The 27800-nt window shown below is 35.2% G+C and overlaps 1 protein-coding gene across 4 annotated transcripts; it reads left to right on the forward strand.

Moving 5' to 3' along the window:
- The first annotated feature begins 3755 nt into the window (after positions 1–3755).
- On the forward strand, positions 3756–27169 carry PDLIM3 (PDZ and LIM domain 3). Of its 4 annotated transcripts, none has more exons than XM_083861601.1 (8): positions 3756–4145; positions 9343–9494; positions 11061–11145; positions 16326–16513; positions 20051–20314; positions 22859–22986; positions 24148–24259; positions 25217–27169. In XM_083861601.1, exons 1-8 carry the CDS (start codon positions 4053–4055, stop codon positions 25404–25406), a joined length of 1212 nt encoding a protein of 403 aa, XP_083717727.1. In that variant the 5' UTR covers positions 3756–4052; the 3' UTR covers positions 25407–27169. The 4 variants fall into 4 exon arrangements, with proteins under 4 accessions (XP_083717727.1, XP_083717724.1, XP_083717725.1 ...); XM_083861598.1 differs by lacking the exon at positions 16326–16513 and adding an exon at positions 16970–17037 and having other exon boundaries at positions 3757–4145; XM_083861599.1 differs by lacking the exon at positions 20051–20314 and having other exon boundaries at positions 3761–4145.
- Positions 27170–27800: the final 631 nt, after the last annotated feature.

Raw genomic sequence — 27800 nt, forward strand, 5'->3', positions numbered from 1 at the left:
TGAAAGTTAATTAATATGGAAAAAAAAAAGAAATTCAAGACATTCCTGGTTTCCCAAATCTGCATACAAAAAAATTTAAGAAAATGTTTATGAGTTTCAGTTTGCTACTCAGAATCTAAACAGCAGATAAAAGTACCAGAGTTATGTAAAAATTATAAACAAAAGTTTAAAATGAAAGGTCAGTTGACCTAAATCACTGATTCAAAGCATCTACAAAGCTGGGGCAGGTAGGGAGGAGTTGTAGGAATGTCCTTCTGCATCTCGCATGTATTTGGAGTCTAGGAATTTCTGATGCCTGGGAGAGGGGTAAAGGGCAAGAGCTCTACTCCTCCCTTCTTTGCCAGATTCATGAGAAGAATAACAAAGGTGCTTGTCATACCATGTAGGAAAAGGAAGAGGATTTCTCCCTTGCCAGGGAAAACTAAAGGTACTGTTAATTTGTCAGACATCGACTAACCAAAAGCTGATAAGGGAAGTTCACCAGGATCCAAATTATAAATCATTCCTGTTCCCTAACAATGGAATTAAGAAAAAACTACTTATTGCTTTGGGAAATCTTTTTAAATAAGCAGTATTTATTATTAAAAGATTTCCCATATACCCATGAGTTTTGAAATAGAAAACAGAGTGCGCAGTTTGGAACACTCTGACCTTTCACCTCTGAACAGCAGTTTCAGTACATGCTGTTCCACATGTGCAAGTGATTTTCAGGCTTCATTTAGCATCTTAGACTGTTACTATCTAAACTTCACAGTGAAGTCCAATACAGTTTATTATGATATAGAGTAAGCTCTGAAGTAAGACAGGAGGTCTATGACTTAAAATGCGGACTGTGAAGTGTTTGGGGGTTTTTTTGTTTGTTTTTGACTGTAACAGGGTTTATTCTGGTTCTGCAGCCTGAAACAGAGCACTCCATGAGATAACAGAAGGAAGAATTGGTTTTAAACATTTGCTCCGTAAAACTGTTTTCTTCAACTCTCAGTCTGCCAAGTTGCCAGGAAAATAACATTTTCTTCCATCAAGGCAGGGACATACTGGGAGAAAAAATAAGAAAATGACATCCAAAAACATCCTGATGTGAGGTAAGAAGCTTGCCCTTTGCTAGCAACATGGAAAACAATGCCATGGGCACAGGAGTTCGATTGTCCAAAGCTAGAGAGGTATGCAATAATGGATTTGTGTACCATGAGACCAATCCAATGCCTAATTTGTGGCCCCAGCTCTCAAATCTCAAAAAGTTGAGTGACACAAAGGAATTTGACACAGTTTCCCCCACCTTCAATTTTTGGGGGAGGAGGCAGTTGGAAAACGGTGGTTGTACTTTTTCAGATTACATTGGATAGAAAATAACATTTGGCACAAAAATCAAATTAAATATCAACCTGAAAAGCAAGTTTGTTTGAAGTCTGCTTCAAACATTTGGGTAGTCATACTATAAATTAAAAGTACATTATTATTGTGAGGAGGCTAGTTTATACATAAATTCATAGCACAGCCATTAAATTCAGAAGATGTATATTTGCAGGTTAAAAAAGTTGTAACACCAATGAGCCTATGGTACAAAACAAGATATTCTATTAAAATATTTGTTTTCTTATATGGAAGCTTAAATGACACAAGGAAAAAAGAGGAAATAGCACACTTTCATATTTAAAAAATCTATTTTCATAGTTACATCTATTATGAAAGAAAATATGATGTCCTAAAACCAGACAAAAAAAAAAAAAAGAAAATGTTTGCTGCTTTACTGAAAGGAATATACCTTTGTCAATTGGATAAAATGCTCTGCCTTCAATTCAGCTCAGCTGGTGATTTTGGTCTAGTATATAAAAACAGAGGTGCTCTAGGTAGATAAACCAAAAAAGTGCACATATACTATGTAAATGGGTGAAGGACTTTCTTAAAAGCAGTCATTGAAAAGGAAGTATGAAACAGCCTTATGTGACAAGCATCAGGTCAGTGTCGCCTTTCAAAGCTTTTATTTTTCTTTCTCCTCTCTATTAAAAAGAATAATAATAATTTAAAAAAAGTTTAATCTGGGAAACATCAATAAAACTGGATCTAGCAATTGCTTTCCAGAGCAACAGCACCTTGGAGAGCAAGTCACTCTCCCAGTAAACCAGGCAGAAAAAAAATTATTCTTTGAGCAAGACCTCAGTTTCATATATGCATATGATCTCCACTGAAACTGAGAGCAATCACTTGGGTAGAAAAAGGTTCAACCTGCGCTGCCCTTACACATAACTAGCAGGATTAGAAGGGACATATGAGCAAATTTCAGTATAGTATAGAAACATGAACAAACTTTACAGGTTCTTAGGCAACCCCAAACCTGGGCTTCATTAAAAAACCAAACAACAACTAAATAAAAAAACCCCACACCCAAAAAGTAAACCTGCACATCAAGATATAAATCAGTAACTTAAGGATGGGAATTTAGGAGGAATCTCTCCAGTGAACAAGTTATTATACAAGCATATTTTTTGACACCAGAAACTCAGAGCGTGATTATACTGTTTGACCTGATACTGAAATTCTTATATTTCAAAATAATTTCCTACTGAAGTGCATTGCAGGATTTGCAACCTCAATATTTGAGATTGCCAGTGTTCAGAGAAAAAGAAAATGCAAATTGCAAAGGAAAGAACTCTTTAAATGAATACATCTAATACGTTATTCATTTCCAACTACAAATCAGAATACGCTACAGGATTCACTAGGAGGAGTGAAAAAAAAAGAGTACCAAATATGCAAGGTGTTTTCACTCAAAACAGATAATCATGGAAGAGGAGAAAAGGTAAGAAACTGAAGTTCTACTTGGTGATAAGTTCTGACTTTGAACACACACAGTGTACACTGTCAGAATGAACTATATAGTGGCAATATATTGAAGGCAGATCCTGAACCAATCTCAGAACGTTAGGACATACCAGAGTATATACACCACTCAAAAGGAATGAGAGGATTTTTTTCCTCAACTTCAAAATACTCAAAAGTATTTGGGATATCAGGACTGATACACCACTGACCTAAACAGCTGCCTTATTTCTTTAAATGTGCCTCTCTTCCTTCACATTCCTAATGTAAGCTGTGCGCCCACCAGCTGACTGTCACCCTACAAGCTCTTTGTGATACAGATACTCTTTTCTGACAGTTTCCTTTCAAAGAGGCACTACTATGTGTTTCATTCCAATCAGCATGTGAATTATACTTTAATAATAGAGGGTATTTTTGAAATATTCTTGACAAGAACACAGTTACAAAAACCTCTGATGAACACTACTATCTGCTAGCAAGCCACAAGTAAAGGACAATTACCTTTCAAAAGCTAAGATTTCTACAAAGGAAAAAAGACATCATCACCTAACACCGCATTTCTCTTCCACAGTATGAGAAATATGTATGACATCAGTCCAGATTTTTCAAGGCATTAGGACTGGTGCATGCCATGGTCTCAAGTGACTATCTAAAAAATGCAGCTGAAGGGCTGGAAGGACTTTTTAATTCAATGAACTATTACATTATGAATAAGACAAGATGTGAAACAAGACTTTGAGAGGGAAATCTCCTTATTAGTATTTCTGTTTACATGTAGCAGAGTCATGTACAAAGTCAAAGCACAGCATTTCATAGCTGAATCCAACACCAGTAACATAAACAGCGTGATATCAAGTGAGCTACAGGGTTGCTTTAAGAAACCAGAAGGACGCTGCATCCTGTAGTTAACTGATTAGCAGGCTGAGAGGGACATTAAAGCAGCAGATAAAGTTGATGCATTTGTTGTAAAGTTTCCAGCATTCAAGCTTTATTTGTCCGAGTTTGATACTCCCCTCTGTGGGTGGAGAAGCCGAGGGACTGGCTGACGTCACCCTAAGAGTAGAGATAAAGTGCAGTGCCCACAGCTTTGGAATGAGTAAAACTTCTCAGGAGGTATAAAAGGTCGGCTGCCCTGTCTGGCAGGTGCTCTGCTGACAGCAACCTTCCTCCTATAGCTCAACTCCTCACACGGACCCAAGGAAAAAAGAACAGTAACCAAGGAAAATCTGTCCACAATGCCACAAAATGTTATTCTCCAAGGACCGTCACCCTGGGGATTCAGGCTCTCAGGAGGAATAGATTTTAATCAGCCCTTAATCATAACCAGGGTATGTATTCTTTCCATTTTCTTTCTATTTATTCCATTTAATAGTTGCTGTAGATTTTTGTCTTTTACTTTTCTGGAGTTCAGAGATACAGATAAAGCTGTGAGCAGATTAAAAAGTAGCTGCTAGTTCTGAGGAGAGCCAGCTGAATAGGAAGTTTTTACAAGTTTTCTGTAACATGTTTCTGTGATTGGTCTAAGAGACATTAACTGGACTTGTACTTAGATCTCAAAATTAAATTCAAGTCCCTTGGCAGCAGAAAAAAATCTGGCATGATTTCCCAGGCTTCCAAAATTACATTTAAACCTACTAAAAGCAAGACCTCATTTTTATGCTTTCTACAACTAGCCTCTCTGATCACTGGGGGAGAAGACTGCTTGGCAGCAGTTCCTCATGCCTGGGAGTTTGTGCTTTGCAGATTAATCTGACTCTTATTTAATTAAAACAAGTTCTCTTTATTGACAGCAAAAACACCTATTTTTACATATCTAAAAGTTTTCACCTTTATGAATGTTAAATGAGTGAGTTATTAGAAAGTTATCCAGTCCTGCATATGAAAGAAATAGTTATTTGGTGGGTTTTGCCATATTTAGAAACTAAAAATTTACCTTACCCTCCCTCCCCCAGTAAACATCAAGAATTTGAGCTTTCCTTCTTTTTCACGGATTTTGAGATATTAGTTGCAAATTAAGATACCAGCAACTCAATCAATGTAGCATACAACACACTGCCAGCTGCCCTACATCCACAGATGTGGATCTGCTCAAAAGACAGGATACATATTTTGAGAATTTCTATATTTTGAAAATTTTCCAATGCACATCAGGCTAGAATTCATTCTCCTTATATTTCTGCTGCTTCTCAGGACCTTAGACACATCAAATATGTGTTCCACGAGCCTTCAAATTGCTATGGCTTTTTTTGCCTTGTTTTTTCTTTTCTTTTTGAAAAAGCCCTCCAATATGACTCACTGTATACACTATGCCTGATATTGAGTAAACGTCAAAAGCCTTGAAGGATGGATACCACTAGTGATGTCTCACAGCAAATATGCTTCCAAACAAGAATCAATAGAAAGTTTAAGGACCATCTTTTGACATATTAACTAGTAAAAATTAATTCAGCCATCCATTCCAGATTTATAAAAGCATTAAAAAATTACGAGTTTTAAAAAGAAGTAAATCAAAATACTGTTATTTGACTGAATGCAGTTACATAACAAACACTCATAGAATATAGCAAAGCCTTTGGAGAAAAAGGAGACAGAAACATTGAATTAAAAAAAAAAAAAAAAATCCCTGGATGTTTTGGGGCCTTCATTGCCTTTTATGGGCCTCTAAAAGAAAAATAGTTTCCATTATCTCTAATGAAAAATATTTTAGTGGTGTCTGGTTTGTATTTTCTTTGTGTTTAGATTAAGTGCAATGAAGTTTAAAACTGCAATAACAAAGGATGTTACTATAAATATAACTTTCTAAAGAATAAATTGCTTTGCAGTTGACTCATACCTATCAAATGCCTCACAAGACATAAGCCATTGGTTCCTGGCATATTACAGAAATGCTCAAAATCACATTTTAAGTAGTACAATGAAAAAATACATATATATATATATATATATATATATATATATATGAAAAAAAGGTTACATTTGCTTAGGTCAGGCTTAAGAATATTAACAAATTGTAAATTTGTTTAAAGTTAGTATTTTTGTTGCTACTGCATACATTTAGAAGAGTCCCTCGGTCAGTATTCATGCAATACCCCTTAAGAAACAGAACATATTAAAAGACTCACAAGCCTTGCCTCTTAAGGCCTAGGTATTTCTTTTTTAAAAGTTATCATAAACAGCCATATCACACTGGGTTTAACTGTCCTAACAAGAAAAAAACCTAAATAAATATAAATTACTTTAAAATATATTCTGAATAAAATAATTGAATGGATGTTAGGATTTCTTGGCTATGTCCTTGTTCAACAAGAGACAGCTTTTATCAGGACTTGTCAAGAGAGACAGACGACCTAAGAGATCATTATCCACCTGTCTAAAGAACAGATGTCACTTCAAAAGCTCATGTGAAAATCGTTTTGTTGTTTTGACTGTTTCATACAAATGCAAAAACTACAGATCGCGATCACGGGGAGAAAGGAAAAACAGGAGGGGAGTAAAAATCAACATATTCAACTACTATTATACAGTCAGAAACAACAAATTAACTACAAAGACTGAAAACATTAACATCCTTGGAACTTTGCATAGATGCAAAGAAATTGCATTAATGAAACTGATTACATGAACAATTGAAACTTGTGCAGTTTGGAGAGAATGCTAATGTATTATCAATTCTAGATTTAAGTTCTATTTTATTTTATAGACCTTTACCAATCGCTATGCAAGTATTCATATTAACTCAATTTTATGTTTAGCCACTCTGTCTCCAGAAATTCATGGCTCTCTTCAGAAAACACAGAGCCTGAAATATTTATGATAGTGTAATGTGATAAGCTTTATAAGTCTATTATCAGATGCAGAGAGGTTTTCTTCAAAGTTTCATTGGAGACATTTGACCCTCATGTGGTTAGAGAGTTAGTCTGTGACAACATCTGAATGTTCAACACATATTTTTGCATTTATCCAAATCCAAGGTACAGGAGTAACAGACATACTATGCAGACATGGCCTGAAGAGTAAGACAAAAATTTTCCCAAAGCAAAACTAGAATTTACCTCATGAGGCCAGGGTGAGCAAACAACATGCTACAGTCATAACACAATTCCAGGTGTTCAAAAGTACACAGTTAATACGTCACTAATAAGTCCTTAAGAAACAGTACCACTTACATTATTGAAGTATCCACAATATCAATATCATACTCATGATACTGTTGTGCACTGCACAATGTGGTCCTTTTCTATAAAATGTAGTCTGCAGGGCAGGTGCCTGCTCTGCACCCTAGCAGGCCTGGGCACGTAGAGCTCAGCACCTCCATCAAGGTGTTAAGGCCCAAGAGACACAACTCAGAAGCTTGGCAATGATCAGTTCAGCCAAGGCATAGGAAATACAGATTCCTGCCCCTTTCTCTCCTTGTTCCCATCAAATGATGGTAACCCCATTCAAACCCCATTTATATGATATACTGCAGCTGCTGACAACTTATAAAACCCAAGGGATTTAGCAGCAACACAGAGCAGGGCATGTTCTGCTAGCAGTACAGCTGCAGGGGAGTTGCACTGCTAGGCAGATACGCTACTTTATAAGGCAGGATCATTATCTCAGGGCTTTGCTGCAGTATGTCATAGGTACAACAGATGATTTGTTGTGGCATGTAAAAACATAATCTGCAGAGTGATCTCCATAAGGGTTATACAAGCTAACTTACTCTTGAGAGGGAACCAAGAATGGTTGGTTTGCCCAGTTAGGTATTAAAGCATCAACAGTCTCATTGGAGCACGAGGAATTCTGCTGCAGTTTGTCATTGCAGACACATTCACAACATGCTAAGCCAAATCAGGAGCAATTCCACGTTGAAGGGAGAAGAATGATCATACCCCTAACCCCTGTCTTATTATAGCAGCCTAAGTGGTCTCAGTGTTGAAGTTTGAGAAGCAGACAATTTTAGAGATTTCAGACTTAGAATTTATAAACTTCCTTGATTCATAGGCACCTGAACACGTTGTTAAGCACAGAATACACTAGTCCATTCTTTCAAAGGGTGAGGATGTAAAAGTCTGCAGCTGGCCACAAGCACCTTTGGAAAGTTTGCCTGACTTGACAATAACACATGTATTGTAGTTTGTTACAGTGATATCAAAAATAAGTTTATATGCAGGAATGCAGAAAAAGAGCTCACAAAACAATCTCTTTGCTCATTCGGACTCACCTAATGGAGATGGAAAGAGGAGAGAACTACTCCCCTTCACTGATTTTTGCCATTATTTCAATTCTAATACAGTGCAACTCATATAAAGAAGAATTTCTATTTGGCTTTTATGTTGACAGTAGCGTCCCCTCCAGAGATAAGTCTGCCAGCTTCACCAAAGCTGGAGATCAGAACATGCTGGAAGTACACTGGGCAGCTTACTCTCTTCCTTTGCTGGAAAACTGAAACACCAGACTTGAGTGTCTCCACAGCATGTTTTCCGGTCAAGATAACACATGCTTTTGCTGTAGCAGAACCTATAGTGAGAAAAATTCTCTCCAATAGCTTTTTCATTTAATATATGCCAGAGATAAAAGAGCAGGTTTTGGAAATAAGACTACAATGACATTTTTTTCCTTCACAATGGGATTCAGTTACTTACAAATAGGCAGCTAATGTTACTTTGCATGGCCCAACTTGTCCCTTCTGCTGTTCAAGAGCTGAATTTCAGAAGCTTTTGTGCTATATGCATCAATTTCATGCTGCTGTCTAGGTAATCAAGAGTTGCCTAAAATGGCAACACACACGTAAGAGATGGAAATCCCACTCAGTGACCTAAGACCTGTTGTGTATGTGGCATGTGCAAGTGTTGTGGTGGCAGAAGTCACCTCTTGCAAAGAGAGGCCTGTAATTCTAGAACAAGCTTCAGTAACATCAAAGGCTACTGAAGGCCTCTCTATAATAGTTATTTTAAAGCAAAATTATGTTTCATTTCAATTATTTTCACAACTATATGGAAGTTTGTCAACTAGACAAAAAAAAAAAAAAATACCATAGAAAGATAAGCTTAGGGCTATTTCTGTGACTGCCACAAATGGTCCATGTACATAAGGTATGAATTGCACCACACAGACCACCATAAAGGATCAGGGCCACTGTTACTGAAATACCATGAGACTTAAACCTAAGCACTTTAAGAAGTTCAGTAACACAATTTCTTAACAGTCCTTTTCTACTGCTGGTGTTGTTAAGGGGAAAACATAATTTTTTTTCAAGCAAATTATATGTGTAATGGCAGTGGAGAAAGATATAAAGATGAGTTATGGTCATTACAGAAATCAAAGTGGAAATGAATACAAAAATGTGAAGATAATTTCCATGTAATTTGGAGTAATGATGAATAAAACATTCATATGTTTTTTTTGACAATAAAACTACAGAGCCTTTGGCAAAATACCTCCCCCATCCAACAGGAAATAGGGGAATGTGATGAAGTTTATTTTCTCCATCAATTTGCAAGCATGCATGGTGATTAAGCAGTTACATTTTGGTCTTTTCAGATTACACCTGGAAGCAAGGCTTCAGCTGCCAACCTGTGCCCTGGTGATGTTATTATAGCTATTGATGGTCTAGGCACAGAGAACATGACACATAATGATGCCCAGGAGAGAATTAAAGCAGCCACACATCAGCTTTGTTTGAAAATAGAGAGGTACGTGTACACATCTGCCTATTTCTGAAAGAAGATACTACTCAATCAACAGTACAATTATTATATGGTGTAACTATTTAAAATAGTTTGAGGAAGTTCCCAAGACCTTTAAAATTGCAAGCAACCAGATCTACCTCCTAAACTCCAGATCAAGCAAGACTCCCCAGTACTCATCTTTGTAGGCACAAAAAGAACAGCTTCCGTCAGGTTATTCACACTGTAATTCTGTGACTGCACAAGTCCTCTATTTACTGTCAGTAAATAAGCAGTTCTTCATGTTTTGGGGAAATAATAAAATCCTCATCTAGTGTCAGTTGCCCAGTGATCTCTCTGCAATAACATTCCCCTCAGCCACAGGCGCTTGTCACTGCCTCCTTTTCCCAACCACACATAAACCTGCAACTGTATCATCCCAGTTAGGGAAAGCAACAGCATGTCACACTTTCATAGGGGGTGAAAAAGGAGTGAGTCAATCCCTTTGGCCACAAAAAGAGATTTCAGTCCTAATAAAGGATTCTCAAAGCAATTTCAAAAGAAAAAAAAAAACACTGTCTTACCTAAACTGCAGTAATCTAGAAACGTTTGTGTTCACTTCTCTCTATTGGAGCCAGGAAAATAAACAACCTGCAGCTTCATATCTCCAGCTGAGTTTGCTCAGCCTGAAATCAGAATCACTTGACACACTCTTTCAGCTGTCTCCAAAACTAAGACAGGACTGATTAACCTGAGGCTCTCAAGGAGGCGCAGCTCTTTATTGTAGCTGACTACAGTATTTCTTTTGAAATACAAAAGTGTTTCTTTTTTTTAAGGAGAGTTGTTGAATTACTAGAGCACACATCATAGTTAAAAATTCCTTCCATTAATTCAAGGTTCTGCTACAGATTGATACACGCCATTTAGCAACTTACCTTGGGAAGCTAGTCTCAAGACGGGATAAATGTATATATAACAAGCAGCACCAGATTGATATTTAACATATCTATTATGCTACTTTTAAATTAGCTACTATATTTCACTTTGTCAAGGAAAACAGAACTTAACTGATATTTTTGTGTTTCTTACTTCTGCCTACATGACTGAAAGAATCATCTTTACAACTTCAATTTTCCCTTGCACATACTCTGCATACTTAGATTGCACTTCAACCTTGAAAAGCAGGCTTGACATGGAAATTATGGTCTTTAAAGAAAATGAAGTTGATGTTTAGGATTATTACTAATATATTCAATTATTTATATAAAATATTCTGAGGACCCAACATTTATTCTAGCAACAACTAAAAAAATAAAACTAAAAGGTTTGGTCAGCTCAGGTCAGAAAGGCACTGATTTCCCTTTCCTTTTGTGTTTGGTAACTGTTAACAACCTATTTCCCATTGTTAATAGCATACTTTTTTTTTTAAGTAAATACGTTATATGTATATTGGTTGCATATCATTGATGTATTTTCATGTCAAAACACTAAAAAAGCACAGAAAAAACCTGCAGATTTACGAGCTGCATTATAATTTATGGGGACATACACAACTCTGTAGAAATTCAAATTATCTAAATTCTTTCTTTCTAGGGCAGGAACTAAATTATGGTCCCCACAAGTTTCAGAAGATGGCAGAGCACATCCCTTCAAGATAAATTTGGAAGCTGAACCTCAGGTATGAACTGTGAAAAGTTACCTGAACATTTCCATTTGCCTTTTTAAACTCCAAATAATCTCTCTTGTGGTCATTAAAATTCTTTAACTAATTCTTCATCCATAGTTGGCCAGTTTAAGCTCATATGAACCACCATGATTATGACATCCAGGGACACCATTTTATCTGACTCAATGTTTTTGATTTTTCAGCTATAAGCAAAACCAAAACATTAAGAAGCTACAACAAATTCTCATTTTCCTTTAAGAGTATACATAGCATCTTAGTTTTATTATGGAAATATATTATGTCCTCTTATTCTGATACAGTTTAAGTTGCTTTAACTCTTGTAAAGATTCTTCATCATATGAGGATGTTCTTCAGTCAGGAATAAATATCAAGTACCTAAGTGATGAACTCATGAGATCACAAAATTCATTTTGATGTAGTCAGTTAAACAGAGAGATCCATAAATGCTGGATATCTTTACCTCCATACATTTTTATACTATGCCACAGAACTGAAGTTTACATATTCCCACAAGATCCATGTAGTGGTCAAAAAGCAAATCACTCACCACTTCCCACTACGAAAGTCTTAATCATTGTGTATGACCAAAGCAAATCAAATGAATCAACAGCCATCTCTCTTTTCAAACTCAAACTCAAAAAAAAAGCTACTATGAGTTAAATTCTTAGTATTGCTAATAGCAAATTAGCTAGCTAGTGCTTACAAGTAGTCCTTTATTTCTTTGTAATTCCTCTTCAACCTACATAAACATTTGCTGTTATCTCAAGAGCAGGGAGGGAAGAATATTCTGCTAATCCTGGAAGGCCAGGTTCAAAGCAAATACATCAAAGTATTTATTCTATGATATCCTAGAAAAAATATATAAGTCCAGATTCCATTTCAATAAACCCTGTGCAATAAATACTTCCACCAATTCTGTTGTCACGGAGATGCTCCCAAACATGAATACGGCATTTCAGTATCACATTCCTCTCTCTTCTTTCTGATATAAAAGTTGCATTAAGTGACACAGCAACCTCCATTAGAAATAATACAGCCTCTTCAGCATCAAGAAGATGCTGAAGAAGAAACAGTGAAGAAACAAAAATATTTCAAATGCATATTCTTGTGGAAGAGCTAGGATACACATTAAATGACTAGCAATGGAACAAATTCACTTATAAAGCTACAGACAAAAAAAACATGCAGGCATGCATGACACAAGAGAAATCCCTCTGCATGAAAGCTGCATTCCTAAAAAGGACAGTTCCTTAAAAATAGATCAGAAGATTTCACTAAGTGCTATTTGGGAGATTATTGAAAAGCAGCCTCCATTGGGCAATCAGAAAAAACTGTTTCTCCTAGATTAAACAGCCAGCCTTTTCATTTAGTAAATCTCTTTTTCATTCCTAAGAAATTCAGGAGTATTGAGTGTATTTAATAAATAGTAGGCACCAGAAAAGTAGCAATGCTTGCAAACAAATATACTGAACCATTCCTGGAATGTTTTACATTTTAGATTAAATTCTTCTATTTGAGTATCCATCACTCTCTGTGGAATAAAAAATACATATAGCCTATTTTTCTACAATTACTGGGATTTAAAATTAAAATTTACAGCATATTTAGTCATAACATGAGATGTAGCAGCATGTGTACCAGTAGAGAAAACAGTAAAAGTTTCTTGAATCTCAGATGACAATTTTTTGCTCAACTACAACCTGTACTGTCCAAGTCTTATAAGAGTTTGCTGAATTCTAATAAATACAGGCACTGCAGCCAAGATGAATGAAGAAAGATGCAAAAGCAGTAACGTATTACTTCAAATGTGAAACTCTCTTATCCAAAAGTATTTACTTTTGGATAGTAATACATTTAATGGTGTGCAGAAATGGAAAACCACTAAGTTCTATTTATATAATAACCAAGATTACTCAAAAGGTCATAGATCTTATAAATGTATCAGATTTTTTTCACTCTCATCAAATAGACATTTTAAAATTCACTAAGTTAAGAAAAGTTAGTTATTTAAAATACATTATAAGCCAACTAAATAACAATAACAAACAAAAACTTACACAATCCTCTTAATAAGTATCTAATTCAAGTTTGTAAGCTAATAAAAGATAGTTACAAATGAATGGAAACCTTATTTTAAATTGTTAAGTAATGTGGCCAAATATTTGGCCAAAGAATGCTTACTTTAGCTTCAACGAATAAAAATTATTCTACAGATGCATGGAGATGGCTATGTGAAACCTTTTAAACAATTAAATACTGTGCCTATGTACAGCTGTGGAACAAGGAACCTTCACACTGTAGCAAACTTCTAAATCAGGCTGAGAATCTCCCAAGAGCCATTTGGAGACTGGTACAGGCAACTGTCAGAGCACAATGAAAGCTCACACTATTTTTAAATCTGGGAAGAGGAAACTGAGGCAACAAATCTAATTTACAGCAATAAGTGGCTGACTGAGAGTCACTCTTGAAAGCTACACATTCCCATATAAAAAACAGCCACCCTGATTTTGATATTTGGAGCAACCTATAGTGTGATGGATAAATAATAGGAAATAGCAGGTCATTTGAAGAATTACTAATACAATCACATTGTATTCTGAATAAAAGCAATTTAGAATATAAGGTTTTCTCAACAAATATAAGCAGAAAGAGAAAACAAAATCATCTAAATGGCAAATTGTATAATAAAATTATTTTTATATGCTTTATGCTATATTGTCAGTGTAAAACAATATGACTCATAAATGTTTTCTGTTGCAATCCCTTTAACCTCATTGAAAATAATTTTGTATTCATTACCACAGTTTCTTGAATCGTTTTTATTTGAACTTTTCTTTCTTACTTCTATCTTTGCCTTTGAACGTTTTGTTCAGTCAGACTAAGCTTTTGACCGTGAAGGAGATTATACATTCCTGGGAGATATATTATGCACATAGATAAGTATTAAAAAACTAAGAAAAACACAACCCATTGTTCTAAGAAGTAATTTTATAGTCTATTTCCATTTATAATCAACTTTGGAAACAATATAATTGTGCTGGGCTAGTTTGGAGGACCTACCCCCCTTTATAACAGCATTCAAGGATAAAGATATCTTAGTCCCGTTACCTCCAAAATGTAACGGGACACATTTGTGTCCTATCACAGCAATTATGCCAAGGAATGCCATCATATAAGCTGAGATGGATGTATTTCTATGGGCTTTCGGTGCTACATTGTTTCTATTCCTGATACCTGTATCAAGGCAAAAATGTAGCTAACCCTGAGGAAAAAAAAAATCAGTCAGCTGGGAAAAAAATTATAAATTAAGTACTGCAATTCTCCAATATTCCCAATTAGAAATTTCAACAACTTCCAGTTCTCATTTATATTTTTAACTAAGAGAGATCTTTTCACAGATTCAATGATATCAAATAAACACAAGAGCTGGACTATTTTTGCTGCTGTATGTTCTGTCATTTACATTTTATATTAATAAATAAGTTATAAAGAAAGCAAAATTTAAGTCTCACTAACAGCAAATACTTGTTTCACAACTGTTACATTGTAAACATGCTGTTATGGTGCTACATCTTCTGTTCATTTCTCTATGAGAAATGAAATATGAGGATGAAATTACAATGTTCTCAGTTGGTTTTGTTTGTTTTGTATCATACATGGATTTGAATGAATTTTAAACACTTTGACATTAATATCTTTCATTAAGTAGCCATGATCCTAAACTATTAGATTGTTTCCATTTACTAATACATTTTGTTAACTGCAACTCCATTCTATCAGACAGAAAAAAGAAATTGCAAGTAAAACATACGTGCTCATTTTTTGATTACTGCTTTCAGTAGCCTCTCAAGGTGCAATGCTGCTAAACATTTTCATTTAATAAAACTGCTTTTTACTGTTTGCATTTTCTGGTTGCATATTCTATAGATCCATGACTTTTCTTTAGTCTGATCCTAAATATATTTTGGAAACTGTTGTGTAACAATTGTACTCAAAACCAAACCCAAATTGAAGAACTGGAAACGATTTCTATGAAAATTGATGGTAATGACCTGTGCTATCTTAACACTGCAAGTTCAAGTCTCTAATGAAAAGACCAATTCAGGTTATAGAAACATATTTGTTCGAAACAAAAACTTTTTATTCCATATGGATGGAATTTCAAATGCTCTCACAGCACTGTTTCCAAAGAGTGCCATATGCCATCAGGACAAGGTGACAGACTGCAGCAATTAATGTTCTTTACCCAGTAGTGTAAAAGAAAAAAACCCGCTGCAGATGACATTATTTTTTTTTTTAAAGTCTCTGTTTCTGAGGCTTAGGAGTGGACCTGAGCTGGAAGGGTCTCAAAGGACACTGTAATAAATATACAGAATACAAATAAGTGAATTTTCATGCAGTCAGAAGTCTTTATCAATCCTGGCCAACAATGACAGAAGGACATTTTAAGGTATCTGAAAAAACATCAGAGATTTTATTTGCAGACCTTATCCTTTTGAACTCCACAAACTGAGGAAATTATCTTTGTCAATGACAAAAAAAAAGTATGTCAGAATATGGGCACATAGGCCCATTTACCATTTCTGGGTTTTACTTATTCATGATGACTTCACAATAAATTATAGAGCAGTGCAACTTTTGATGCACAGATATGCTTTAAAAATTAAATACATTCAGAAGAATGTCCTCAATCTGATGTATGTTCAAGATTTTATTTCAGTTAAGAGAAGCATTAAAAATTATCTGTTTTCTAGGTAAGATGTTTACAATAAAATCAAACTTTTCAAAGTCCCTTTATCATGATGAAAATGAAGAAGCTAGAGATTAGCACTAAAACAAAGAAATTAAGATAAGCATACATGAAATGTTTTAAAATAATAATGTAAGCAGTGTCAAATCTAGTGACCAATATAAAAAGTCACTATAATATTCATCCCTCCCATTTCTTCTAAGCCTTCTTCTTGCCTGGAGGTGGGAAATTAATGTTTATGGCTCAAGTAATATATACAAAATTCATGGAAAAATATAATATGCTTGCACCAGTTAAAAAATAACAGAGTTGCAAAAGTAAAAATGCAGTTATTAACAATACTGGTGTTGTCAGATTTACTCATTTACTAGCTTTGGTGTGCATTGTAGCTCTGTGTGTTTTGTCTGCCTATCATGTACAGGAATTCAAGCCTATTGGTACAGCTCACAACAGAAGGGCCCAGCCTTTTGTTGCAGCAGCAAATATTGATGACAAAAGACAGGTAGTGAGCTCCTCCTATAATTCTCCAATTGGGCTTTATTCATCTGGCAATATTCAAGACGCACTTCATGGACAACTGAGGGGTCTTATTCCTAACTCATCGCAAAAGTGAGTATTAGTATTTACTTATGGTACATGGTCATTTGTGGTATATCATTATCTGTTCTGTTTTCAATTTAAAAGTCCAGCTCTTGCTGTTTTTTTTCTGAGAATCAGGAGAATCAGGAGACATTCATTATCCAAATAAAAAGGTTATCAAGAAAACACTTTTTTTTCCAACACCAAGAGTTATCCATTCAGCTTTCCAGTAGCAATGCTGCAGGTAGCTAAAATTCTCCCTCTAAGGTGGGCTGCAACACTACCTTTTCTCCTGTAACTGCACTTTACTCCGAATGTTTCTGAACACTACAGTGATTTTGAGCACCAGGAATAAACAAATTAAACATGGTTACCTCATGGTTAAAATTTGTAAACATTTTTAGCTACGTTTAAACTAGAAATCATTATGAATGAATGAACATTTGTAGGCCAAAGAAAGCTATTTTATCTCTTTTTTCTTTACAGGATATCAACTACTTTGAACACAAGCATAATATTCGGCCCAAACCTTTCATAATCTCAGGCCGAAGCAGGTTATAAACTTTGAGTGCTGTGCTGGATTTGATGCATGGTGTTATTTTTTAATGGATGGATACTCACCATTGACATTAATTAAGTTTTCTGAAGAATTTAAAATTTACTTATGGTGCTGAAGAGCCTAATGCTGAAATTAAAAGCAAACAAACAAAAAAAAATAATCGAGTGGTTGACTTTCAGAGTTCAGGCTTGAAATTCAAATTTCTACTTCCAAAAGAAAGTAGACCTACACTCCCATCTCAGTTATACTGATCAGAATCTGAAGTCACTGCAGCCAGGATTCAGTTTGCAGTGCAGCATTGGATCTTGTACACTCACAGATCTTTGGCACTGTGAATTACTTCTCACCAAACACAGTGTAATTTGTTAAGGTGCTAAATAAAAGATAGCTACATAGTACATATGTATTAAATATTATATATAAATAAAAGATAGCCTACATATAAATAAACAATAGCTAAAGAGAGAGAGTTGTAATCTAGGCCATTCAGAGATTTCCAATGTGCATTTCAGCAGAACTCTTTCCAGAGGGCAATCTACTGCTGAGCTAAAAGTAGAAAAACTGATGCCAGAGATTTGAAAAGTTCCAATGCAGAAAATCTTATATATATTTGCATCTATCATCTTTAGTGTAATAAACCTCTATCTTTACTGGTGATGAAATTCCTCCTGTTTTCATTATTACAGAGGGGACAAAAGCAATGCAAACTCTGTGGCTAAAAACATAAGGAAGCTCAAAAGGGCCTGAGGGGTGAAATATATTGTGATGTGATCCTTTATCCTTTATAGCAGTAGCAGTTTGTGGGATCACTAGGTAGCAAACAAAGCTGGCTTTGGGACCACTAGGTACCACTTTAAAAGTGCCTACTAGAATTATGGAGAGTCAAATGAGTGTCAAAAGCCTAATCTCACAATTAAGAAATGAAAATTACAGTATTTTCCATGAAAATGTTGAAGTAAATGGCCATTTACCAGCATATAAGATGAAGAAAATAAACTGCAAAAACTACCCTGACAGCAATGCAGTAAGTTTAAGAACTTCATCTGGGCAAGGTCTGTCTGGAGTTCTAGTACTGGAGAGGTCTGCAATGGCAAACTGCAGAATCTCTGACACAGGGTGTTACATTTACGAAACCTTGGCTGTCACAGTTTTTCTACTACTTTTTCACCATTTGACTAATCCACTGCTAAACACAGCAAAAAACAAACCACCACCTCAGCTCTAAATATCCCTTTAGGACAGACAGGAGAGGCTAAATAGGACTTTGACTAGAAGACATGATTGTGGACTATGGGTTTGAGCTGGACAAAATTTTGGACTTGACTCTGGTGCAACTAACTGGAAATTGTATTTAGTATATAACTGTATGTTATTTATTTTTTACCTATAGTTTATTCTGGTTTATTATTATTTTGGCTTCACGTAGCAAGAGTGAGAGTTTTGCTTTTTCTAGTCTTTTCCTGCTACATTCTGTTTACTAACACTATTAGCACTGACAAAACTTATTCTACTGCAAGATCTAAAGGTGGTAGTGTTTCTGCTAAAAGAAAATACTGCAAATATGTGTGCTGCCCTGTGTGAATTTTTTGGCAGGCTTAAGCTTGGTGATGATGCACAACTATGTCTGCATTAAGGCTTGCCTACCATTTCAGGAATGCTTTTGTTTGACATGTCTTTGATGAAAAAATGTATATTTCCCTTTAAAACTTTGAGAAAGTGGTCCTGCACAAATTCTGCTTTGAATCAAAGGGAGAACTTTGGGTTTTCTACTCCACCCGAAAGTAACTACTGGGCAGAGTTCTGTACTATCAAACTGGATACAGTTTGATATGTGGAAACATCATTGTCCCAGGTTTACACAGCTTGGAAAGAACTACCCACAACTGTGATACCAGGCTGGAGGACAGATATGAAGCATTTATTGTCCCACAGCTCAGAATATCACTACATATAAAATGGTAACCAACGATTTGGTTAGAAAGATTTGGTAGAAAGATTTGGTTACGTGTTGTTACACAGTAACAGCAAAGAAATATCCCATAACAAAAAAAAAAAGGTACTATGAGGTACTATGCAGACAAGATTGAAGTGTTCAATACTGAGAAAAGACTTCAGGTCTAATGTTCACATTCTTTGCTAATCTTTTTCCAGGTATGTTGAATTGGTGTACAGTTACTGCAATAACATCAAGCAACACTAACATTTTTTAAAAGCGTACATCTTATTTTTGTATATAAATATGTAAAGTGTACTTACAAAAGCAGTAAAATTAATTCTCTGAATATGTACCCATTGTTCTTGTGAAGGACCACTTTACATTCTACTGGAAACACTGTAATTTCAAAAAGCAAAAGTAAGCCTGGATGTTTTAGTAACTTTTCTTCTTTGCAATGATCAATAAATATTTTTTTTAAATTGTTAAACTAGTTTTAAAAGATTAATAAATATCTAAGAAATGTCACATTCATTATTTTACACTACTTCATAGTAGTTTTTCAGCAGTGTAGTGAGATAATTGTGAGGTACAGAACTGGAATGATGTGTCTAGGATCCTTCCAGTGCTGCAGGTGTTTATTCTGTCTCTGACATGGACAACTCACATAAACTTTGTCTGCTACCCTTTTTATAGATGATAAGAATTACTCAGAACAAAGAATGTTAGGGAGGCTTAATTATTCCTCAATTAAACCTAGCATTAAAAATCTAAAATAGCATTATATACTGAGTTATTTCATCTATCAAAGGATTTTTACTATCTTTAAAGAAAATGCATGCCAGAATTTTAAGGACTGCTTTATAACTGGCCTTGATACTTTTAATAGGAAAACTATCATCAATGACTACACGTACTTTTGCTTTTCTCTACTTTCTGTACTTTTGCTCTTTGGAGCTTGTTCCATTTATGCTTTTCAGCCCTGTTAACATCACCATATCACTGTCCTTTTGTCTTCGTTCTCTGCAATGCAATGCACACTGCACCCTCTCCTGCACTCTGGCCATTAACCCAGTGGATGCAGCACTCCTTCGGGGCTGGACTGTGGCAGTGGGCGCAGCACCCCCTCCTCCATTAGCACGGTCAGCTCCATCTGCCCCACCGAGCTGAAAGCAGTGTCTAAGATGGCCCCTAATGTCCCCCTGGAAATGGAGCTTCCCGGTGTCAAGATCGTACACGCTCAGTTTAACACACCTATGCAGTTGTACTCAGATGACAATATCATGGAAACACTGCAAGGCCAAGTTTCTACAGCTCTGGGGGAAACACCTGCCATAAGGTAATTAGAACAGCATCTATAATGTTTATGAATACACAAATTTAAAATATACCTAAAAACAGTATCATCGGTATCATACTGTTTCTATGGAAAAGGGGAAAAGGGTTAGAGAGAAACCTATTAATTTAAAAACATCCAATATTTTCAATAAAATATTAGTAATTTTTGGGTTTTAACCCAAAGTATTAAAGGAGTCCTTCAGAAAATACAAATAAATATTCCATAGGTCATAATCTTAGAATTGCAGCTAAGAAATAAAAAACTGATACCACCTGAACTGTTACCTGAATGACCACTCCAAATCAAGACTCTCCCTCCAAAATTTAAAACTTTTTATTACTATTATATTTATCTAATAATGATTTTATAATTTCCTCTTATTAAAAAATCTTAAAATAATAATAAATAAAATTTATTTCCACTGTTAAAATTCAGGTTATGAAGATTAGAAATACTATAAATGGTTATAGTGTTCTAGATACTTAAGTCCCATTGTAGACAACTCATTCAGTACAACTAGCTCTGGTACAAAAAGAGGCAGAATTTACTGTAAGCCTACAAATCCATGTCTGACTTATGAATTTATTCAGTGAACGACTAAAATAAGGTAGGAACCTTATGCATAAAAACTATGATTATACAATAAAAAGTTTCAAAGCACTATTCATTTTTTTTCAGGAGACAATTCACCATTTAGGTTGCTTTATCTTTACTTTTGCGTAATGGTAATGTATTTTCCTGTTTTACAACAGTACTTAAGTTAATAATTCATAATATGTATGGTGTAAACTAAAGCTAATCACTAATATTTTAAATAAGCAATAGTCACTGGCACTAATGAGCCTTCCTCAGCACCTTGCAGAATTTGGATGTTACTAACAAAAAACCCCATATTTATATAAAAGTATTTAGGTTCATCCTATCTGATGAAAACTATAGTTCATGAAGCGTTTTTAGAGTGAAATTACTCTTTTGCTTGAATATTTATGCTCAGTCAGAACAATTAGAGAAACAATAAAAGAAAAATTTGCTGCTTCATTATTGGGAAATAATGGATTAAGCCCAAAGTAATCAGATTTCACGCTGCCTGTGACATTGCCAGTTTGAGAACCTACTCTCTCTACACAGGTCTGAAATGTCTCTTGCTGTGGGATGGTTTTCACCATGTATGCATTAAGAAATCTAAGATGACACATTTGTGTCTGGGGTTTTTGCCTTCTGTATGTAATTGCATAATCATTTGCTTTATATTTAGAAATATTTTAGTAAGGAGGAGAGAATTCAGGGGTTTAAGCATTGCCAAGGACTGTAAAAACTACGCTACTTCTATTAAAAGCTTCTGACAAGACAGGAAACTGATAGTTTTTCACCAGCTTAAGATGGCTCAAAGAAATCTACTGATTGATGAAGATCAAAAAATTCACATAAGCAACAAGGGTCACTGTTTAACTGCTGCTGCTCTTACTGGGCCATTGGCAGCTTGGATGCTACTCCGGAAAACAAATCAAATCATTTAAATCAAAACCCAGTCTAATTCTCTACAGAAGAGAGCCAGTTGCAAGAGGAAATTTAAACTGGACATCTGTGTGTAGATAACAGACTTCATCAAAGTAAATTTGGATGTTTCTGATTACACCCAGTAAGTGCATGAAATTTACAAATGCCACATATTCAGCCTAATTCCTGTCAGTGCATATAGTCCTCTACTCTTCCTCTTGACTACTTAGGATGCCATTTATCATGAACAATTTAAAATATTCAGCAGAGTTTAAAATGCCATGAAATATTCTCAGTAAAATCTTTGTCTCATAGGTCTTTTGAGATTCAACCATCAACTGCTGTTTGGACAATAAATCACATTATACTTTTAGCATAACATTGCCATTGCAAAAGAAAGCTTTGCCTTATTTTTATTAAATTAAGAAACAGAACTTCCATTTTTCAGTATTCACCTTACAATGTTTCCTTTTTTGCAATACTTATTTAACTCCTTTTTGTAACCTCTGTAATTTTAATAAATAACAATTATCTTAGCCAAATAATCACTATATTACCTAATGATCAAGCTAACTTAGAAGTTATATTCTCCCAAAAGATTTGACTGGTCAGGTTTTGGCTGGCCTTATGTAAAGGCATGAGCTGTGATATTAACAACATTCTTGAGGGCAGCTGCTGCAAAAAGGGAATTTCTAGATACCATAGCAAAGAGCACCTGGTAATACAACAGATGACTACAGGAATGAAACTACTTTGAGATTAAATGGCCTATTCTGAAATGCCAGTAGAGCCAAAACAGTAATTATGGAAATACGTTAATGGGTTTCTAGATTTACTTTTGTAACAATTGCACTGACTTAATTTTTTTCAGCACTTTTTAGATCCAAAGGAGGCTATATAAAGCAATGCTACCTGGAAGAAAGTTTCTCAATAGTTGTAGGAACACATTGGTTTTTTCCTGAATCATACTCTATGCCTGGTAGAGATATTGCTTTAGAGTTATGTTTGATAAACTGTTTTTATCTGCTCTTCCTCCCTTTAATACAGTGACCCATCTCCCAACTCAGTGTGTCAGTCTGACGTGTACAAGATGCTGCACGCCAACCAGGAGGAGCCCAGTCAGCCGCGCCAGTCTGGCTCCTTTAAGGTGCTCCAGAATTTAGTCTCCGAGGAAGGTGGTTAATAACAACATATTCTACCTGTTCAAATAATTGTAAAATGTTTGTGGGAGGGGGGAATCCATGAAGAAAATAAGAAAGATTAGAGATACAAGGATTTCTGAAAGCCCAAATCATTCCAGATATTATGCCCAAATCATTCCGGACCTTACAGCTACCACACCAGTCTCCTGCCATTTCCCCCCCTCGCTTGTATAGCCAGGAGTCTCCTCTGTGAATACAATGTGGATGCTGTTCACATTTTCCAGAATCTCCTCTTAGATTTTAAGATCTTTAATGTTAAAAGTTGATTTTTTAACTGAATAACAAAATTTTATCTGTGAGTCTTTTTGGGACAAGCTGCTTATGATGCCAAGAAAGAAAACTCTTCCACATCCAGGAAAAGAGGAATTTAAACCAACTCCTGAAATCCCATTAAAACCTATTTCCTCTTCATTCTAAATAAAAACTGAAGAGGACAATATAATTTACAGTCATATTTCCTTCAAATGAAAAAGTTTTGAAAATAAAATTTTTAAAGGCTGCAAGTTTGTTATATTTACAGTAAGCATAAAGAGCAAAATACAACCAAAATTAACCTAAAAGGTAATATATTATATTTTAATGTTTATACATCAATATTTACTAGGGAAGGAATAAAGACATCTAATTGTCTACATATATACCATTGTGGGATTTTACTTAGCACTTTCTTGTATTTTGCTATTATGTTGTATTCATATCATGTTACAAATGTTTCCAGTTTGTTGTACAGTTAGTTATATAAATAAGAAGATTTCTGACAATAAGTCTTGATTATGTTAGGTTTCTATGTCAAAGCCCAATCCTCCTCCCTCACTGCTATATCCAAGGCCTACTCCCAGAGAATTAGGTGATGTCCATGAGGCAGAGAGCACTGCATATGCAATCTTTTTTGTACTTGCTTTTGGCTACAGCTTATACAATATTTCTCCTGATTCCAAAGAGGTGGAATCTGGCCCACTAAACTTTTCTAGTGAGACTGAATTGTTTGTTCATGTAAGTGAAAGTCTGTTAATACATCCAGAAGTGTATGTACAGTACAGAAAGTGCTGTGTACAGTACAGTGCAGAAAAGTGCTTAACTGCATTAGATGCTTTTATATTAGCCCATACATAACAGGATTGTTTTGTTTCACAGATGGGCGCCCTGTGGGAACAAGAAGTGTGAAAGCACCAGTAACAAAGACACCTAGTGCCATGCCTGGTGTCCAGAAAGTGCCTCTGTGTGACAAATGTGGGAGTGGGATTCTGTAAGTTGATTCTTTTAGTTTTAGAAATTCCCAGCTCAAGCCCACACCATCCTCAGACACCACTGCAAACTACAGAAGTGTATTCTCATAATGCTTCTAGAGAACAGACATATAAAATATATATATAAATGTATAAAAATAATAATAATACATAAAAATATATATAAAATATAAAAAAATATTGTTCTAAATGTCAAATTATAGCCCATACCTTCAAGAATTTCAATACAGATTATGTAAGTTTTGACAAAATACCATTAAGGTTTTAATTGAGATTTCTCAGGACCTTTTGCAAGTCAATGCTTAACAAATATGTAATGAAATCAGCAGTTATCCTTGCTGTGCTCTGTCAAGCTGTGAATTCTCAAAAATTTCTTGTTAATGCAAAGCATCCTTCTCCCAACCCAGTGGGAATATCCAGAAAGCTCTGTAGACCTATTTTAAAACTATCCGATTTCTACCTTATTGACATCACTAACTCCAGCAAAGAACACAAATAATGTGAGAAAACACAGACATGAAGAAAAAGCAATGTGGTTTTGAAAGTAATTTTGTCACCCTTTTGACAGGTTAGGCTATGCTTTCTGTCCTGTAACCAAACTAACACATTTCTTCAAACTCTTCATTTTCCAGTGCTAAGTGAATTATGCCATCAACTCTACAGCATTATAAGTCGCCTACTCAAACTCAGCATCCAACCTCAAATTATACAGTAGTTTCTAAAAAGACAAGATGCTCAACTGTAAAGCCTTAAAATAAATACCTAGAACACATTTTGTATCATAGAAGCATAGAATGATTTGAGTTGGGAGGGACATTAAAGATTATCTAGTTCCAACCCCCCTGCCATGGGTACAGACACCTTCTAACAGACCGACTGGGTTGCTGAAGTTTCTTTTCTCATTTTAAATTCATATTAATTAATTGGGGCTTTTTCTTTTCATTGTTTCCATATAGAGGGACAGTGGTGAAGGCACGTGATAAGTACCGGCATCCAGAATGCTTCGTGTGCTCTGACTGCGATCTCAACCTGAAACAAAAAGGTTATTTCTTCGTGGAGGGCCAGCTGTACTGTGAAGCTCACGCACGTGCCCGCATGAGGCCACCGGAGGGATACGAAACAGTCACGGTTTACCCAAAGTGCTAGTCTTGGGTTTACATACCAATATATGCATGCACACAAAAAGCCTTTACCAGCTTAGAACTGCAGTACGAGTGTCAGGACTTCTGCCTAAATCCAAAGTAGCAGCTTTTAAACCTTCCCTTGTGGTATTCTGGGAGAGGTGGAAGTCCTTATTAGCCAGCAATAGCATATTATACCAGCAAAATTCTGCTAAAATATTGTTTTTGAAACTGTCAATATAACTCAAGGAAGTATAAACTAAAACAGCTCTCCTGGAATACAGAAAGTGAAACAGCTGAGGTATTACATGAATGCTACTGCATTATGTACATATATACATATATATCTCTAATATACATCAGTGCTGTAAGCAAGATTTTAAACATAAATTAAGTATTTGTGCAAACACCAACAGCATCAAAGTCTTACAGGCCGGGCCACTATAAATGTAGAAACTTGACAGATCGTTAGAAAAGCAGCTATTTTACGTGTTTAGTACAAAACAAGCAGCTGTTCATGTCTGCTACTATTCAACCAGCATTAATGTACACCCCAAACATGTTTTGCTTACTTTGCTCTGAATTTGGGGTTACATTGCCTTAATTTCCTGATGCAGCAACTGTGATAAAAAATAAATGTCAAGTCACAATATCAAATAGTTAGTATAATAAAGACTGGTTAGTACGAAGCAAAGCAAGATATCTACATCATCTTAATGATTTTGAAATTATATCAACTTTCACATCACTTTGCAGAAAATTGTTCTGAGGCATGCAGACACATAAATTGATTTTTTGGAAGAAGAACCTCACACTCTAATAGGAATTTATTGTGAACTGAGAATGAAAGCAAATTTTAAAACTTTTCTGCAGAAAATGATACTTGATTTTTGTATCTCCATCTTTCAAGTTCCGTAATAGAAACAATGGGGAAATATCACAATATCTTTATTGTTGGTAAATTAAAGCTTGGACGACTTTAAATATGCAAAGGCAAAGTCTTTTATTAAAAACCCTGATGAAGTCCTAAGGAATAAAAAACCAAAAAGCTGAAAGAATATGGGTTTGTAATCAGTTTCTGAAACTTTTCAAGGGCTACATTGCTTTCTGGTAGGTGCCAGCCGCATAAACACACCTAATGGGCAAACCATACTTAGCACTTTCAGACAATATCAAAACAAGTCATAAATTCTTTAATGGGGTATTTTGAACCTGCTCAAAAGTAGAAAAATCTACAAATTTTTATATCAAATCCACAAGACTAGCAAAAATGTAACAACCCAGTGACCATCATATGTACTTTTCCCCTTCTGTAATGTAAGAAGCCTACAATGCAAGTAGAATATAGAATCAAAATAAATTATGCATACTTTTTAAAAATTCACAAGTCCCAAAGATTTAAATTCAATGTCCACATATTCAAAGACTTTTCAAAATGTCTGAAAGTATTATTTCAGAACTCAAAAGTTTTAAAAATGTGTGTGTCACTGCATTTATTACTTACATTTCCATATCAAAAGCAGAGATTAGGAAAAAAAAAAACTGTTGCACCCTTTTCAAGGTTAGTTCTTGAATTATTTTTGGGCACAAAACATAATTCTGCTCCTCAGGTATCATGGACGAAATGTGCAGTATTAATATTTTTCCATTGATAAAGCCCATAAATTTGAAAATCCTTTTGAAAAGAAGACTGTGCATAATGTCTATTTTTACAAACTTAAAATGTCATTGGTGTTTTAAAATGTTTGTTTAATGTTTATGTCTTTGTGGAGTAACTAAAGTAAAAATAAATACTATATCTACTATATATGATAAATATTCTGTGTTTCTTTTCATCTGACATGGAAAATGAGGAAGTACAAGTGTCAAGTGACTTGACAATAACAGAGGTTTGGATTTCAGTCTGAGAGAGCAGTATGCTTCAGACTGATCAAATCCCTGGCAAGAATGAAAGACAATTTTTATATTAGACATTTGATTACACATCCAGGGCTTTCTAAAACAGAATGAGATCATGTGCTTTCCAAACTAAAGACTCAAAACTTCTCTCTTTAACACACCAAACATACCAATTGTAAACGTGGGGAAACTCTAGGAAATGCAGCTACAGGAAGTGTTAGGAAGTCATAGAACATGACCTGATGCTAAAACTCTGGGGTAAATTCAGTGGTATTGCATCATCATGTAATGCTATTTTGGGAGGTTTGAAGTTGGATGTGGCTTTGATAGAATCAGAAGGTAAGTCTACTTTACATGAAAACCTGTACAATATAACATCAATTAAACCACAATTTTGGTTAATGCAGATCCTGATAGAAGAGAAAAATAGGAAATCTCATCCCACAGTCACTTCAGTCTGGGAGAACTGAATATAGTTTTAAATGTGAGAGGAAGATACACCAATTCTCTCTCTTGCATT

This window comes from Zosterops lateralis, assembly GCF_965231275.1.
Source record: "Zosterops lateralis genome assembly, chromosome: 5".
NCBI lineage: Eukaryota > Metazoa > Chordata > Aves > Passeriformes > Zosteropidae > Zosterops > Zosterops lateralis.

Coding starts and splice junctions, on each gene's coding strand:
- PDLIM3 (XM_083861601.1), top strand. CDS start 4,053: ATGCCACAAAATGTTATTCTCCAAGGACCGTCACCCTGGGGATTCAGG. Junction 16,514..20,050: donor ATTCCTAACTCATCGCAAAA/GTGAGTATTAGT, acceptor CCATTAACCCAG/TGGATGCAGCACTCCTTCGG. Junction 22,987..24,147: donor GAATTTAGTCTCCGAGGAAG/GTGGTTAATAAC, acceptor TTTGTTTCACAG/ATGGGCGCCCTGTGGGAACA.